General features: G+C 44.3%; 1 protein-coding gene across 1 annotated transcript in view; it reads right to left on the bottom strand.

Moving 5' to 3' along the window:
- The window catches only part of NUP210 (nucleoporin 210), a gene marked incomplete at its 5' end in the record, with an annotated part of 113,610 nt that extends 94,808 nt beyond the window's left edge, over nt 1–18,802 (bottom strand). The window contains 4 exons of the mRNA XM_019537020.1: nt 3,118–3,214; nt 8,171–8,302; nt 9,847–9,983; nt 18,669–18,802. Coding sequence (XP_019392565.1) covers nt 3,118–3,214; nt 8,171–8,302; nt 9,847–9,983; nt 18,669–18,802 — 500 coding nt within the window. The remainder of the gene's footprint in view (nt 1–3,117; nt 3,215–8,170; nt 8,303–9,846; nt 9,984–18,668) is intronic.
- Between the last annotated feature and the right edge of the window lie 4 nt (nt 18,803–18,806).

Raw genomic sequence — 18,806 nt, 5'->3', positions numbered from 1 at the left:
GCTCTGGTGTAGTGCCCAAAGACTGGAAGGTGGCCAACGTGGTACCGATCTTCAAGAAAAGGAGAAAAGTGGATCTGGCTAACTATAGGCCCATCAGCCTGACTTCTATCCCAGGGAAGATCTTAGAAAAGTTTATTAAAGGGGCCATCCTTAATGGACTGGCCGATGCCAACATCCTGAGGGATAGCCAGCATGGGTTTGTTGCGGGTAGCTCTTGCTTGACCAATCCCATTTCCTTCTACAACCAGGTGACCTATCACCTGGACAAGGGAGAAGAGATTGATGTCATATATCTTGACTTCAAAAAAGCCTTCAATCTGGCATCCCATAATCACCTCAGCGAAACTGGCCAATTGTGGCCTTGGGTCCACTACGATCCACTGGCTGGGAGACTGGCTCCATGGTCAGACCCAGAGGGTGGTGGTTGACAGAAGCCAATTGTCATGGTGCCCTGTGACCAGTGGGATCCCCCAAGCCTCTGTCTTTGGACCCATATTGTTTAACATCTTCATTAATGATATGGACATTGGAGTCAGAAGCAGACTGGCCAAGTTTGGCGATGACACCAAACTTTGGGGAAAAACATTCACACCAGAAAACAGGCGGGTGATCCAAGCTGACCTGGACAAGCTCGGCAAATGTGCAGACGAGAACCTGATGGTGTTTAACACTGAAAAATGCAAGGTTCTCCACCTTGGAGGGTTAACCTGCACCACCCTTATAGGCTCAGCAGTGCTATGCTGGCTAGCACTACGGAAGAGAGAGACTTGGGGGTTATCATTGACCACAACATGATCATGAGCCTTCCATGTGATGCTGTGGCTAATAAAGCAACCAAAACGCTGGCTTGCATCCATAGATGCTTCTCAAGCAAATCCCGGGACGTCATTCTCCCCCTGTACTTGGCTTGGTGAGGCCGCAGCTGAGTACTGCACCCAGTTTTGGGCTCCACAATTCAAAAAGGATGTGGAGAAGCTTGAGAGTCCAGAGAAGAGCCACGCGCATGATCAGAGGTCAAGAAAACAGACCTTACGACAACAGGCTGAGAGCCATGGGGCTCTTTAGCCTGGAAAAGGCTAAAGGCTCAGGGGTGATCTGATGGCCACCTATAATTTTATCAGGGGTGACCACCAGGATCTGGGGGAATGTTTGTTCACCAGAGCGCGCTAAGGGATGACGAGGGTCGAATGGTTATAAACTACTGCAAGACCATTTCAGGCTAGACATAAGGAAGACTTTCTTTACTATCTGACCCCCAAGGTCTAGAACAGCCTGCCATCAGAGGTGGTTCAAGCACCTACATTGAACACCTTGAAGAGCAAATTGGATATTTATCTTGCTGGGATCCTACGATCGCAGCTGACTTCCTGCCCTTCTGGCGGGAGGCTGGACTTGATGCTCTTCCGAGCCCTAACGTCTATGAATCTATGGCTGTGTATTTGTCTCAGTAAGTACAGACGTTTAAAAACCCAAGGTAGAATCGATCTAAGTTACGTAGTTTTCGGTAAGCGGCCTAGGTTAGATTAGCAGTGAACAGAACACACATTCAGTCTTTGGCTTGGGGTGAGGGGCACACAGGCTGCCTGCACTGGTCAAGGCTAGCAGGTTAGAGGTACTCCTGCATGCCTCCTAGCAGGCCCCTCAGACTCTCTGGTCTGCCAAACACTGCCAAACACCCAGGCCATTCCCGATTTACTTTTAGACGTGGGATTGAGTAAGCACACCCTCAAACCCCTGCTGCATCTCCACAGGCCCTCCCCCATGCCCAGCCCTAGGCTTCTAGGAGTAAACACTCTGTCGTGATTTGCACGTGGCTCCATGTCCTGGCCTGCCTGGTGTCCCACCACCTGTGCCCAAGCACAGAGACCCAGGAGCTACAGCATGTCCTGTGCAACTTGCCGGACTTCTGTGGGACATAATGTGTGCCCACACGGGCATAATGCAGCAATCAAAGTGGCACCCACGGATGCAGTCAACAAATCAACGTAACCAAATTAAAGCAAACTAAAGCATTTAAATATGCTTAAAGCTTTCACCTGAAGCTCTGTAAGACATGCACCATATGAACACGTTTTTAATCAACTCAAGACTGTGTGTTTGCTAGCTGTGGCACACTGACAGTACTGGAAACTGAACATCAAAAACTTCACTCAAATTACTTAATGAAAAATTTTAAATAAATGTGCCTGTAAAGAGATAAATAGCACTCCAAGTTATCTGTGAGCCCTTTTGAGTCTGGTGATAATTAATTCTGGATGATGAAGTCATAATTCTCTGGATATTTGCAAATACTGAATTTGCCATTCATTATACTGACGGAAGACACATGCTGTGTGACCTGCACTGAATTATTTCAGCTCGCTTCCTCTAGCCTAGCATACACAACTGTTCACCTTGTAGAACCAACAGCGTTCATGATTTTGCTTAAAGCCTCAACTTCCGAGGATGTTATTAGGAAAGTATTTCAGCTTTTACGAAGAATTCAGGTTAATTACTAGCCCCAGCTCTTCTGGCTGTGAAGAATATTTGGAAAACATGATTGAAGTGTACCCTAAAGGCTCAGACACTGGAAGACGAATAGTGAGTCCCATTTTTTTTTTTAATTATTTTATTTAAAAAGTCATGATTTTTAAGCCAATCAAATGATTTTGACTATTTATTTAACAATACTGTAGTTAACATTACTTAATCTTTAAATAGTTTTAACCCAACAGCTCCCTTTAATCCAGAGCTACACCTTTCAGAATGGAAGATAACATTTGGTCTCAGCAGATACTCCTGCATCCTCATGTAACAGGTTGTTCCATTCCTCCCTCCTTTCCCCCACTAGGTGATTGCAGAGGGGTAAGCTATGGCAGATTTTTGGTTAATTGAGGATTGGTGACCTGGAGCTAGACAGGCAGTTCATTAACTCCATCAGTTTTCTTCTAATTAATGTGAATTTTCAATTGGTCAAAAGGTGCCCAGAACTGTAACTAGCACTTACAGTTAGAAACTTAAAATATCTGACCCATTCATACAACTGTAGATACCATTTTAGTTGAAGTCCAAATGCAGCAAAGCAGACAATAATTTTAAAGAGCTGAAGTCTTTGAGCATAATGTGAACAACACTTACCGCAATGCATTGTGGGAATCCGAGAAGCCACTGGCCTCTGTGTCTTTTACAATTGTCCAGTCAAAGGCTAATCCTGCCAAGGTGCTAAAAGTGTTTCCTATAAATTGGACAAAAAAAAATACACTTGCTCAAAACAAGCAAATCTTCTTGCAATTCAAACTATAAATAACCAAAAATAATTAGTTACCAAGAATAGAACATCAGAGATTTACAAAAATAATTAAAGCAAGATAGTTTATTACTAAAATCAAGAAGAGTACATATAAAAGAGATGCAGAGACAGAGGCCCCTGGTAGATGTTACACTTGAAGATGGGATTAATTGGTTAATAGTCTCAAGTGTAACCCTGCCACAAGTTCAGGCAATTAATGGCACAATAAAAATAGGAAATAAACAACAAAATTATTAAACAAAACAAATCATTTTGGGGCTGGTTTCCATCCCACTGTAAACTGAACACGTGGCAGGGTGGACTGCACAGGGATCTCCAGCAGGCCCCTGTGTAGTCCCTGCTGGCTGAATTAGCTGATCATCAGTTGGCTCTGGGACCACAACGGCGCATTGCACTGGGTCCAGCATGGTTCTAATCCTGCCAATGATGAGCTGATTGTCAGCTGGCAGGGACTGCATGCACTGGGATTTCAGCACTGGTATAGTCCTGATAATGCCGACAATCAGCTGATTGCTGGCTGGACTGGAACCACACCAGAGTTTGAACTGGCCTCAGTGCGTCCTTGCCAGCCTATGATCCGCTAATAGTCAGCAGTTTCAGCACCACACCAGGGCTTGAACCCTGGTCATTGCAATGGCAGCAGCTTAGGCTCTGGCAGCTGCTGATTCACATGTACAAGTGGTGCTTGGCTGAGCAGCAACCAGAGCCACCATGAGCCCATGGGAATGGGAGAGGGAGCAGAAAGAGAACCCAGGAAGAAGGAAAGGCAAGGGGGCCAACCAGAGAGCATAAGTGGCAGGAAGGGCAGGCACCAGGCGTCACAGCACTGCTATGGGGGTGAAGAGGAGAAAAAGTGCTGGGAGATACAGGCACAAGGGAGACGAGGGGCAGGCAGCAGAGGGGGACAGCAAGTGGAAGGGTGTGCAGGTAGCAGAGGGGCAGGTGGGGGGATAGGCACCAGGGGGCAAATTGTGGGAGTCAAGTCACTTGACTCCCCAATCTTCTGGCCCCCTGCAACTGCTTTCCTCACTGCAGAGGTGGAAGGGGGTGAATTCAAGACAACCCTCCAATAATTAGATTTTGTACATGAAAAATTATAACAAATGTATACTTTTTCCTATAGGATCTAATTATTGAAGGTTTATCGTAAATTTGAAGTCGTCTTGGCTTTGGTGAAATATAGTATTACAAATAAATTCATACCCTGAGCAAATGGGATTGTATATAAGAAAAGCACCATACTATTAATTCTGAAACCTCTTCCTTAAAACAAAAGCAATCTAAAACACAAGGGGCAACATAAAAAAAATATTAGCCTGCATTTTGAATTAAGATACACAAAGCAAAATCAGGTTTTCTTCATGCTATGTTTAGCTTTGCCAAACAAAGTCCTCTTTCATTTTCACTCAGACTAAAGACATAAGCAAGACAAAGAAAAAGCATGATGCAGCACTGCAGCGAGGATACTTGCAAACAGTGCTGCAGCAAAGAGGCAGAAGCAGCAAAATACAGTCCCTGAAACCTCAGAAGGTCCCCCCGCACCATGTGGATTGGAGGGACTGCCTTCTTAAGGAGTCCTTTCCACTACTGAAATTGAAAGAACAGCATCCCCCTCAGGGTGGGCTGATGGGGTGCAAGTAAACAACTGGAGGTCAGCCAACTACCTTCCCTTCGCACAGAGGAAACTGAGGTACAGCTGCTTATCACTGCAGGCATGACCCAGTTGAAAGTAAAAAAACTGAGGAACAGCCACAATGACTGTGCGTGTACACGGTCTGCCCAATCAAACCAGTTTAGACTTATGTTGAGCTGAGGCTGCTGGCACTAGCCCATTTTTCCTGGGACAAGGACATTTCAATTCATAGCAATGGCAAAAAGTATATATTACTGAGGTTGCCCTGGAGAGACGAGATACAATTCATTCGTGAGGGGTCATTTATATCCCCAATGTGGCATACAGCTCAGGAAGCTATGGCAATCAGAGAGGAATTCAAAGGATATGGGGAGTTTAATTCAGTATTTTACATACACTCAACTCCTATTGTTGATCCCTTCCTTCAGGATCATGTGAGCAAGATGAGTTGAAAACATTTGCATGGGCACAATACTATGTAATTAGCCTATCACTTCCAATTCCTCCTAAAAGTCCACTACCGGGCCTCAGCAGTAAGGCAGTGTTGCAGTGGCACAAACAGAAGGGTGCTCCATGGTTAACAAGAAGACTGGTCATGAGATCCAGCATTTAAAACTGCAGGAAGGCAGCCAGTTCCCTTGCAGGCTTACAGCTGGAACTCAGTGGCAAAAAGAAGCTGAGTTGATATGGTAAAGGGAGGATGGGCCAATGCTGTTCTTACCTTCTTTGACAGCCCAGGAAACAGCCACCTGCATACCTGCTGTATCCTTTGGGCAAGATCAGTATGGGGATGTTGAAAGGGAACCAACCACATGATTAGGAGATAGAGAAATGTAGGGCAGATCCAAGACATTTCCACCCCAGGAGTGGCTTTAAAAGGGTTTACCATACTGCAATAAAGAATATAGCATAGATCTACCAGGACTGCATAGGTGTAATAAACCCATATTGTTTTATTTCATCCCAGAATGGCAGGGGATAATAAAACATACCTATCCGACCAAGAAGCAAATAAATATTTTAATAAATGGTGGGAAAGGAACAATTACCTGGGAACCTTGCTCACAATATGCAAGGAAGTAGCCCCTAAGCACTGGATCCTAGCAACATTGGAGGACAACATGCACAGGCTTTAGGGGCGAGTCAAGGGGAAATACCTGAGAAAGGAATTATGACACCCTTGACATGTGTCCAGATCAGCAGTGGGTACTGGCCTTGCAGTGTATTATCAAGGTAAATGCAAGAGAGCCATATTCTGGTTCCACTATGCCAGTCAATGGCTAAATTCCCATTGATTTCAGCTGGTAGCAAAAAGTAAAACAAACAAACAAACAAACAAACAAACAAAGAAATGCTACACTAAGCTAAACTTCACTCTGTGGGAAACAGAGCTCTTTGGTCCAACTGTTTCTCAACTAGCCTCTATTGAAATTTTGCTTGACCACTGCAAATCATATCCATGAAACTTGAGTTAGCAAAGCTGTTTTAAAATTCATTTCAGTTACATACAGATTACTTCTCCATCCTAGACTTGACAACAGTTCTATGACAGGGAGTCTAAATCTACACCAAATTAAGACACATTATTATTACTCAATACACTTTTGCATGGCAATTTTTTTAAAAATGTAAATCACTTCAAAACTTTTATTCTCCAAAATACTTTTTACTTGAGCTTTTCATATTAACTGTGGACAACTATGCCTGAAGCTCCTGGTGAACATCTAGTTTCAGTCATTTAGATTAAATATTTCCTTGCAGTTTTCAAATGACTGCTCCTATTCAAATTTTAACTTGGATGCCTACCAAGGCAAACTCATCAGCTGAAGATGTTTGAAAGTTTGAAGAAACACCAAGCCAACATTGTGGAATTGCATATACTGTAAGAAAACTAACAGTTCTTCTCACTGACATTTTGTGGTATATGATTTATAAATCGACAAATATAATTTAGGCCCTATTAAGTGTCCAAAATATAAATAAGCTTTTATAAATGCTTAGACATACAAGTACAGTATATGTCATTTGGTTTCTTACTTCATGCAGCATTCTAAAAACCATTTGTATAGTTTTGAAGTAAGGTTTGCCATTTTACAGCATCAGATTTTTTTTCAGATTACTAAGCAGAAAGCAAGATGGAGTGACAATGTAGGACTAACTGGTTCAGAAAGAAGTGAGCTTTTGTAGGCTGTTGCCTTTCTGAACCACTCGGTCTGTAAGGTGTCACTGCCTTGCTGCCTTCTGCCTGACTTCAGATTAATACAACTAACCCCCTCTCTTCAGATTATTATTCACAGTCTAGCCAGCAAAGGCTCACTCACTCTCTCTCTCATACTTATGGGTCCAATAAGGTTTCAGTTAGGTCAGTCATTTCAGTTCTTTCTTGGGGTACTGGATAAGAAGTTATGTTATGGACACTCCTATTAGAATTCTGTTAAAAGAAAATGAGGCCAGATATTGGCGGAAATAGAGACAAAAGGAGGAAACCAAAGTTTCATAAGTAGGGACTTACTGAATTCACAGTGGAAGTGGGCTGTGCAGCAGCTCCTTTAATCTTGCAGGTTTCCCCCTATCCCCTCCCCACTGCTGATTGACTGAGGGGCCCTGGTGGCCATGCTGCTTGCTGCTGACTGGCCAAACAGCACCATATTTAAAACTGTGTTTTTTGTCTTCCTGCCAATCAGGAGTGAGTGACAGGACCCCTCTGCCCATCAATGGGGGAAACCTGCAAGATTAAAGGAGCTGCCAGACAGCCTATTTCTGCCATGAATTTGGTAGATCCCCAAGCATAAGCTTGCTTAGACTCAAATATTAAGTGCAAAATTCCATAGGATCTACAGTCCAACTCTCTGCTACTCCAAAAATTTCTGGAAAGCTCTACCCAACCAAACCAAATCAACAGGACAAATATTATGACTTCTTTCACTTTACTTTTTGACCATTGCCCTAGATGCAGAAGTAAGTGCTCTAGTAGGGAGATTCTGATATTTAAAAATGCCATCAAAACCAAAGGTCAGATTTCCAGGTAACTAGGAAAAAACAAAGTGTATGAAGCAACTGAGTGTCTGATGGGTTCTTTCTGAGGTTTGGGGTATCTAGGTGATTACTGAAGTGTAAATATTATAATACATAAGTGTGTGTGCCAACAGAACTCTTCTTCAAATTGTTTATTCAGATCTTTAACATCCAGTTCAGTGTGAAGCAAAGAACTCTACTAAAATGTTTACGGTGTAATAGCAATCTCTTACCTTCAGAATCTAAAGCCTGAATTTTCAGTTCCAGTGGTGAATCTTCCAAGTAAAGTTCTCTTGTTGTGGACACAATTTGGATGCCATGAATTATGTCAACTATAGCATCACAACGAAGAACTTGACCAGTCACTTAGACAGAAGACAACATAATTAAAACTATTAGATCAATAAGACGGAGCATATCTTAACTAGTACGGCAACACAAGGGACTTACAAAGAGGACAGAAACTAGGTTATGAATAGGGCTGTGTGAACCTTCTATCCCTGATTTGATTCAGCAGAGATTCAGCCCAATTCGGTGACCAAAACTCCATATCAGAATCAAATTGGGAGACCCTTTAATCTCTCTGAATCGAATTGGAACTCTCCAAATCAATTCAGACAGATTTGGAAAGACTTGGCAATTCGGACATAGAAAGCTTTAACTGTTTTTTCTACATACCTCTAGGTAGCAGGTGGCTCGTGAACACTGAGATGCTGGAGCATGTGGAGTGTCCCAAAGAAGTGGGGGGGGCTCCCTAGTGCGCTCGGCAGCAGACCCACAAGGGGACCAAAAGCTCTTCCAGTCCGCTTCCAGGTCCACCAGGGAGTGCGCTGGGGGACTTTCCTGTGCCCCCCCCGGCTTGGCAACTGGTACACCTCCTGGGTCTGGGGGGGCATGGCACCCAACATGCTCCACAGCAGACCTGGAAGTACTTCCAGTCCACTTCCAGGTTTGCCACCAAACACATGGGGGAACCCCCCGCGCTCCTGCAGGATGCTCCATCTGCCCCAGCATCGCAGCGTTCATGAGCCATGTCTGGTACCTCGAGGTATGTAGAAAAAACATTTAAAGCTGTGTTTATGGCCAAATCATGGATTTTCCAAATTGGCATTGAATTTTCAGATCCAGTTTTGGCCGAATCGAATTGGGGACAGTGATCCCAACCAATAAATCTAATCACTGTCCCCAATTCAGGCTGAGTCCAAATTGAACAGGGCCTGTTTCACACACCCCTAATTATGAACTCTACATAGAATCTTAATCCAGAGGTGCTTACAGTTCTGAAAACAAGAAGAGTAAAATAGTTCTTTTTCTTTTAATTGTAAGTGTTTCAGTGAACAACTTCTACTTTATTTCCCCTCCAGAAAATTGTTGTAGTGTTCTGAGTTTCATAGTGGCAGCAACTTCCTACACCCCAGGCATAATCCATTGGCAGCAATGGGTACCGGTAAACAATTACTCTTGATATGGCATGTAAAATACTGACCATAGTATTTGGATGAAAGGCAAAATAACATAACCAGTTTATTATACAATGATTTCATAACATGTATATCACTTTACACATCTGTCTCTAAGAGCAGATAGTGAACTGCATGTACACAGGCATTGAGGTATACTCCAGTTTTTCATACGCCAAATATTTAACTCTGCAATACGTGAAATTTGTATTAATATCCCCAAATTTAAGGGCTGCACATGTCTCACTCACACTGACTTAAGACCTTCAAAGAACTTGATTTCTCTTCCATTTACAATCTTACAGTCAAGTGAAACTACAACTAAGTATTTCACATTTTCTTATGTATATAAGCATGTATTACCCATTAAAGATTCACCATGATCCTAAACTTGAAAAACATACATTTTTCATACACATGGCATGATTTCCAAATACATAAAAGCTTACTTATATCTTCAGCAAAAATTATACTTGTCAGACGTGTTGGCTGTGATGAACGTGCCTGGACAACAGCCTTTTGGGAACACTGGCGTTCATTTTGATCTGTAGGTTCTATGCTAGCAACCTCCGGCCTGGTAGATGACCTGCAGAAATATCACTCTAAGTTACTATAGTGTAAGCCAACTATTAACAAAAATATGCAACTTGTCTTAAAAGCACCCAAAGGAGGAAAAAGTCACAGGTCTCGATTCTATTATTTTTAGCTGGATTTTCATATTCTACCCATTAGTATGGAATCTGAACATCAGCTTATGCTATTTATTTAGCTCAAAAACATCCCTATGCTTTAAATTAAGCCTCAAAGACTTCACTTTGTAGTGTATTAACTTAGCAGCAGACATGGATAAAATACAAACAAGATATTGAAGTACAAGCCAAAATAAAAACTAAATGAATATGAAAACAGCTATTCATCACTTGCAATCAGTTGCATTTCCACAGAAAAATGTGCAGAAAACCAGAATCATCATCCAATAACCCAGCAGTTCCCAGACTGACAGACTGCGCACTAGGGATGAGCAAAACAGCTACGTTCCATTTTGGTTTCAGCTGTTTTGGAGGGACAGGAACCATTTTGGTGTTTTGGATCACTGTGCCATTTCAATTCGGCCAAATCTGTTTCAGCACTGATTCAGAGATTCGGATCGGCCAGGGAGAGGCAGGCACAACTGGGCAGCTGGAGGTCCTCCCGTGGCTCCTCCAGCTGCGCTTGCCTCTGCCCAGGTGGGGGGAGCTGTGGGAGGCCCCCGCCTGGCCCCAGCCTCTGGGCACTTTAAAAAAAAACAAAAGAAAAAGCCCCATACTCACCAGCTGTAGCAGCAGCAATCAGGGCCTCTGAGGGCTTGTGGTAGAGACCCACCCCGTGCAGCACAGGACTATGGGGATCGCCGTTGCCCTTGTCCCTGCCTGGCACCCACGCGGCAGCTGCCCCACAGCACAGGTGGAGTGTGGCTCGGCAGGGCGCTAAGCACTCTCTGGGAGCTGGGGGCATTGGGGCTGAGCGGCACCAGTCAGCTGGAGCCACCCCATCTCCTAGACAGTGAGCAACACCCTGCTGAGCTGCCATGTGGTTGCCAAGCAGGGGAGGAAATCCCCGCTACCCCAGAGGTCCTGATCACTGCTGCTACAGCTGGTAAGCGCAGGGCTTTTTTTTTAAGTTCTGGGAGGCTGGGGCCAGGCAGGGGATGTGGCCAGGCAGGGGAGCCTTGGGGGCATCTCCTGCATTTCCCCTAGGCAGGGCAGAGGCAGGCACAGCCGGAGCCATGGAAGAAGCCCCTATGGCTGTCCTGCCCAGCTCCCAGACAGTGCGCAACACCCTGCAAGCCATGCTGCATCCGCGCCATGGGGCAGCTGCTGTGCAGATGTCAGGCGGGGGAGAGGGGAGATCCCCACTGCCCCTCACTGAGTAGAAGGCTCTGCCACAAGCCCTCAGAGGCCCTGACCCCCACTGCTACAACTGGGGCCAGGCAGGGCAGCCATAGGGGCTTCTCCTGTGGCTCCTCCGGCTGCACTCAGCACGGGCTGCACTGAGCAGACTTGGGTGCTGGTGCTGGCCCCAGCCAGCAGAGCTAGTATGCTGTTGTCCCACATGCAGATTTGGGGGCCTGTGCCCTCCGGAAGGGTTGCAGGGCTATGCCAGACTCCTCCCAGGGGGGCACAGGGCCCCAGATCAGCATGCAGAATAACAGCAGGCTGCCGTCCCGCCCCCAGAGCACTGGGATTGGAAGGGACCTCAGGGACAGATCGCAGACACTGGCCAGCTACAGATGTCAATATTAGAGCAGTCCTTCTGCCTCTCTTCCCCCTCCGTCTTCTTAGTTTCTGATTCCCTGCAAGCCTGGCTCCAAAACATCCAAAACATTTTGGATGGCTTGGTTTCGTTTCACAGATATTTTGGAGCCTTCTGTTTAATTTCAGATTCAGTGTTTCAGGTGCCAAAACAGCTCCTGAAATTTCACATAGGCCTACTGTGCACCACCAATTTAAAATGATACAACCTTAAGTACCGGCAACAAATTTTCATCATATAATTATAATAAATCTGTTAACATGTACCGCTGACAGGTTTTCTGTGTACCACTAGTAGTACCTGTATCACAGATTGGGAACTGCTACAATAACCAATATCACAGTTATCCAGAGATTAAACTGATTTAAGGTTCCTTGGTTAATGCATGCAACTTTGTATAGATCTGCAAGCTTATATCATTCTTTTTTGTGCTATTAAAATTTTGACCTAAATTAAATTTTTGGAGCAATTGTACTCTAACTTAAAATTGTGTTGCTTTAAAAAGCATATCTTGAAGTGAGCATCATACCATTATATCCTTAGACTTCCGTGAAATTCACTGCAGAAGTACAGCCCAAATTGCTAATTTCTTAACTACAGCAAGAACTGAAGGATGGATAAAAGCTGATGATGTATTTAAACAGAAAACAATATTAGAGAGTAAATAGTTACATATATTTTTCTGTTTAAAAATAAACCTATTTAAGTTTAAAATAATAAAGCTATAACAACCTATATTAAGCCTAAAGTTACTATGATCTTTAATAGCCACAAAAATAGCATTCAGCAAGTAGATGTTTGTTGCTACAAAATTAAAAGAAAGTCCCACCTATGAACTGAGGGAAGTCACTGATTAAGCACCCTGAAGGCAAGGCTGAGCATCACCACCTTACACTCATTAACAGAAGTAGAAGCTTTCAAAGATGAACAGACTACTTCATCAAATGCTATGAATGGACTTGCATAGAGAACAGAATAGAATGGAATAATGTAAGTTAAATATAAAATAGAGGGAAAGAGGGAGGCAAAAAGGAGGCCCTACTGAAAGAGGCAACGGTGAACTGAAGAGATTAAAGGGACTAAACAACACAGTTAAAAAAACTGAGATATACAGGTTATAAAACCATGTCCAAATAATGGGATAAAAATCCAGAGTCTCTGCTGTGACCATACTGTTGTGATCTCCACCAGCTCCTCGTCCTGTCCCTGCTGCAGGGCTCCAGGCAGCAGGTAGGGAGGGGAAGTGGTGGTGGGCAGAGAGGAAGCTGTAGCTGAGGGCTAGGAGCACAGGACTGGTGGGAGCACAGGGCCAAAGCCGCAGGAAGTGGGGTGGGAGCAGTCAGGGCTTGGCTCCGTACAGATTGCCAGAGAGCTGGGGGTGGGGTGGGAAACACATGGACTGCATGGGGGGGCGGAAATCACAAATAAGGGCGACTGCCCCGGGCCCTGTAGAGCTGGGTGGAGTGGTGTGGCGACTCTGCACTGCTGCTGGTTTCATGTCCAGCCGCTCGGCCTTCCCTCGCATCGCTGAATCTCCCGCCTCCAGCCTCTTGTTCCCCTTTCCCCCGCCACCAAGTCTGCCACCGGCTTCCTCACATCTGGAGGCAGGGCACCGCACAGGCTGATTTGCCCTGGGCCCTGCACCCTGCTCGGGTCGTCTCTGACTGCACCTGCACTGCCCAGGCAAAATCCCATAGGATTTACAGTCCAATTCAAAAGTGTACATCTCTGCTGCTCCAAAAGTTTCTGGAAAGCCCTACCCAACCAAGCCAAATCTCAGTATGACTGAATGTGACACTTCAACAGGACAAATAGTATGACTTTTCATTTCACTTTTTGACCCTTGCCCTATACGTAGAAATAAGTGACGATAGCCCTAGTAGGGATTCTGATATTTAAAAAGACCATCAATATCAAAGGTCAGATTTCTGAGCAGCTAGGAAAAAACAAAGCATATGAAGTGACTTTTGACATGTTCTCTCTGATGTCTGGGATATCTAGGTGATTACTAAATCATAAATATCATAATTCATAATTATGTGCTGCATGTGCTCCCTGCCCCTCTCCCCCCACCCACCTCCAGCCAGCTCCCAGGATCTAGCACTCAGGCAGCCCACATGTGTACACCCAAAGCCACCCCCCACCACACCCCCGACACTTCCTACTCCCACCCCACACCACACCATATCCACCCCCACCCCTGTCTCCCATACCCACAGTCAGCCCAACCCCCCAGTCTCCACCATATCCATCCCCACCATACCCTCCCCCTGGACTGGGCCTCTCATGGCCAGATCCCGCCTCACACTGCCTGGATCCCACTTCATGCTAACCTACCCTGCACCCCTGGATTAGGACCTGTGCCACCCCAGGCTTGCACACTTGATCAAGTATGCACGGTCACTCTGGCCTGCCGGGCTCCCAACGGATCCAGAAATTTAGCAGCAAGTGAGTGGTGGCAGCACTATCTGTGGTGACTTCCAAAGCCATGGCAATTAACACCGCTACCACTAACCTGTAGCCAAATTTTTGGACACATGTGAAACGCTAAGGGCCAGATACCATAGATCCATGGGCCAGATCTGGCCTATGAACCAGGGGCTGAGCACCTCTACCCTAGACCTTTATATCTACTATATGAAGAGAGAAAATAGACTCTCCATTTTACTGTATAACATTATTTTCATCCTCCTACAGGTTTGGCTCAGAGAATTAATATGCCCAGGAAATTACTAGATTTACACTGCAAAACACTGAGGTTTCTACAAAGCATTAAGGAAAATAGCATGTTGTGAAACTCCATGCTTTTCTGATGCAGTAAATGATTAAGTAAAGGACAGGGCCTTACACAGACACTGTTTTAATATATACTTAGGTATTATCCATACGTTACAGTTCAGCTTACTATTTACACTTTGCAAAGTGATTTGAGATGTATGGATGAAACCACCATGCCAAAGAACCACTTTCAACAAACATTTGGAGTGAAAGTGAAATATACTGTATATATCACATTGTCAATTTAGCTTTCAGTGAGTATACTTGTCTCATTAGACACGCACTGACAGGTGCAAAGCTCCATACAAGGTATAATTCAGCCAGCCCTGCTCACTACTTTCATTTGGTAACCCAGCTGTCCCCTCACATTTATTTTTCTGACCATGGAGAACAACTGTAACAGTGCTGTAGAAATAAGCAGCTGTTAAGACAGAGGTGCTTTAGAACCAGAGCTGGACTCTGCTACAATAAACAGTCACACTCCTCAGTGGTTCCAAGTGTTGTCTATTTCCTTTGAAGTAATTTGTGCTTCCCACTTAAAATGATCATTTTTAAACTCTTAGAGTTATCAAGATTTCCCAGCATGAATCCATCTCAATGTTTTCACTCTAAGGTTGCAGACAAAAGTGTCTAGGGATGCTGCTGAGGTCCACAATGTTTACAAACAGCAGTATAAATAAAATTCTAGTCAATTTTGGAATATTATTTATCCAGAATCCTGAGTCTCATATATTGGCATCCCTGAACTTCAAAATGGCAGCAGGGCACTTTTAACTAAAGCTCGTTTGATGAGCTTTAGTTAAAGCACTCCTGCCACCATTCTGAAGCATGGGGACATTGATACATGAGACATAAAGGTTGCTGGAGCAGGCCCCAGCAGACTCAATTAATCGAGTCTGCTTCAAGTGCATCAGAGCAACCTCCCCACACAGCTACAGTCATTCTTTATTTCTACCGAAGAGAACAGAAATATTTTAATCAGTCTTTAAGCCAACAGTTTGTTACAAGTCAGTTTTAGAGGTCCTCAAATGCAAGTTAAACAGAGAGCTCTGCAAATCTAAAAAAGACGCTGCTTCTAAACAATTTGATTATGATAAAAAAGCTACAGTAACAAAGTATTTGGGACCTGATATTGTTGAATGCTTGGGGTTGGCAACATTGCACATAAGTGTTGATTACATGTTCTTGAAAGTAATAATGGTGGCTGTGAAAACAAGAGCCAGAGACCAGTTTTACAAAGAAACAGAATGGAAACTTATAACTAACTTTGGACAATTAACCAGCCCATCAGTGGACTTGACTTTGCGAATTAAGATGCCTACAATGAACAGTTAGCATTTATCCCCCTCAAAGAGAATAGGTTTCAAAGATAGATATTTAGGTCAAGATCAACCTTGAACTTTCCACATACAATGCATCTTAAGATTCCTATAAGAGGGTTCTGCCTGATAGGCAGAATGTGTGTGGAAGAGTTTGTATCAGGTCTCTTAGTACTGTACCATGAGCTTGGGGTGCATGCATCTCATATGACAGAAGGATTTGAACCAGCAGCAACTTTTCAAGACTGTTTCACTTTGATGCTTTTAATAAATTGTGTAGAATTAAGTGAGCATAAAGGATAATCCATTGAAATACACCAAAAGTATATCTGCAATTTTTGTACATGTTATTTTAATTACTTTGGTATAAAAAGACAGGTTGGATAACAGGAAAAAGACAAGTTTTTAATATCAATATAATCAAACTAAAGAACAGATTCTTCTCAACCATACCTAGATAGTCAAGGATGTAACATATATAAAGTTACAATAAACATAGCAGAACTTTATACAAAGTATTCACAACTAACATACTGCATACAGAGCAACTCCCTAGTAAGAAACTCTGTTGCAACATACAGGAATAGAGGGCAAGTGCACAGACCTTTCAGAGCTTGCTGAACTCCACTATCCCCAACTACCCAGTAGGCAAATTCATATTAAATGCCCAACCCCATGTTTCAGAGGACGGCATTAGAATCCTCCCACAAAATTTTTTAAAGTTCTTAGAGATGAGCAGATGGTGGTGATGCAGTAGGAAAGGAAGATTAAAAATTAATAAACGTGCTTAGAGCACCATTATGCTTCTCAGCCCTTGTACTCTGTTCAACAATGAGCTACTACTTCCTCCAGAGTTTTGTAAGAAGAATTCTGCCACCCACATCCTGTCACTGTAAGATAGAAATGAATGTACACTTATAGCAGGAAGGTAGAAAATGATGCCACACCTTCCACAAATTCAGCACAGTTGGAAACTACTGTCCTTCACTCTGAAATAATATCCTAAATCCTAGGAAACGCAGACATAGGGAATGAAATAGGGGGAAAAAAGCCTTGAAATTTCTTTGGACTAGGAATATGACCCAGGGCTAACAGTGCATGTTCCCTGCAATAGCTACCAATTAAACTTGAGTGCACTTCACAAAGGAAGATGATTTCTTTATCCGCATTCTACAGGTAAGAAAACAAAACAAACAAACAAAAAAATCAAAGCACCAAAAAGCAAAGTCAATCAGCAGACTAGTGGCAGAACTGAGTTCCCCCAAATCTTAGTCAAGGGCTCATCCACACACACTCAACTTTGGTAATTTCCACAAAGAATTTGATTTGATAACTTTCACTACAAGCTTTATATTATAATTGGAATCACATTCTAAATAGATGGCAGGTATAGGAAAATTTATAGTTGTTCCCATTAAGATTTTTTTAAACTTCTAATTTTAATTATATTACTACATGAACCTCCACATATGTATGTATGCTTGTGCAACCCCTCAAAGTGTTTCTTTTTGACAGGTTTGTCCTGTCTTTTACCAAGCCATTTTGACAGTGCTGAATCCTTTTAAAAAACAGGACCTTTAAAAAAAAATAGTAGGAAAACATTCATAGAATATATTTGTAGTCATTAAAAAGCCCTAAAGGAAGCAGCAGGACTTAATAACTTGCTTCCTCTTTCTTTTCTGCACATACTGTATAGGATTAAAGTAAACTTTTGATGCAGCTCTACTCTTCTTCCTGTGCATAAGCAACCTCAAACCTTTAAGAAATCAAAGAATTATAACCAGCCTGTGAAAGTCTAGAACCCCCAAGCAAATACATGCACTTGGAGGAACTTGAATGACAAGTTAAACTATACCGCGTAAAAATATATTCCACTAGAACTTGTTTTGGCGGCTCTCGGTCACAAGCTTAAAAAACACCTGCTAAACGCATACAAATGAAATGTGTGCAGATACAATCACAGCTAGAGTTGAAATACCATGATTTCTTGTGCTGGCCACCTCACCATTACTGCTTCTCCAAATGGGAGATGCATTGTTTAAAACATGGATGTATAATCTTAGTATGAAGTTTAGGAACTGTGCCAGTATCTTCGTGCTGAGACCTTGAATCTGCCAAATTCCTGGAGTTTCAAGAAATCCCACTGAGTTCAATTTAGTCAACCCCTGTGTTATCTCATGTGAGCTTCACCTGCTACTCTGGGATGGAGGCAGTTAGGAAGAGTCAGCTCCCATTCAGGGGAGTGCAAGTGTTTGATGGTATTCTGCATCTTTAATTGCATGCCTGGCTCTGCAGGATTATTGTTAGGGATGCACTTTTAAAAAATAATCTTTTAAAACTACCTAGTGCTTCGCTGGATTTCTTCTGAAAGGACATGTGCCTCACGGCATCCAGTGATGTAGAAACATGGTGCTTTTCCAGGCTCTGGTTAATAAACTCGGTATCACACTAGAAATATGGTGCCCCCAATTCAGCAGGCAGAAACGCCAAGGCCCGAGCTCACGGGTCACTGGAGCGGCTACAGGGATGAATACGACCCCGAGTTTGGGCAGAAACCTGACCGCCCGCTTGGCACGTGGCCGGGCCGGGCCGGGCCGGGCCCCCAGGACGCGCTCCCCGCCCACGTGCAGATTTTCTTGCTCTTTGCTGCCGGCCCCCCCTTGCCCACAGAGCACCAGCCCGTGGATTCAGGCTACAACCCCGGAGGCCCGCGCGGGTCAGCCGGGCTCCGTAGAGCACCCCCGTGATCAGCCCAAGCGAGGACCCCGAGGCCCGAGTCCAGCCCCTCCCCCCTCCCGCCTGCGCACGGGGCCCAGAGCCAGAGGCTGCGGCGCCGCCGGGCCCAGCCCGGCGGCCAGGTGAGCCCCGCCGCCGCCACTCACCAGCGGTAGCAGCCCTCGCTGGCCTCCAGCGTGAAGTTGGTCCTGGTGCCGCGCGCGAAGGGCAGCAGCACCTTGGGGATGTTCAGCTTGGAGGCCGCGGCCAGGAGCAGGAGCGGCGGCAGCAGCAGCAGGAGCGGC

Source organism: Crocodylus porosus, unplaced genomic scaffold (assembly GCF_001723895.1).
Source record: "Crocodylus porosus isolate Cpor-Errol unplaced genomic scaffold, CroPor_comp1, whole genome shotgun sequence".
Classification (NCBI taxonomy): Eukaryota; Metazoa; Chordata; order Crocodylia; family Crocodylidae; genus Crocodylus; species Crocodylus porosus.
Note: the sequence above shows the minus strand (reverse complement) of the source record. Positions and strands in the feature narration are given on the sequence as shown.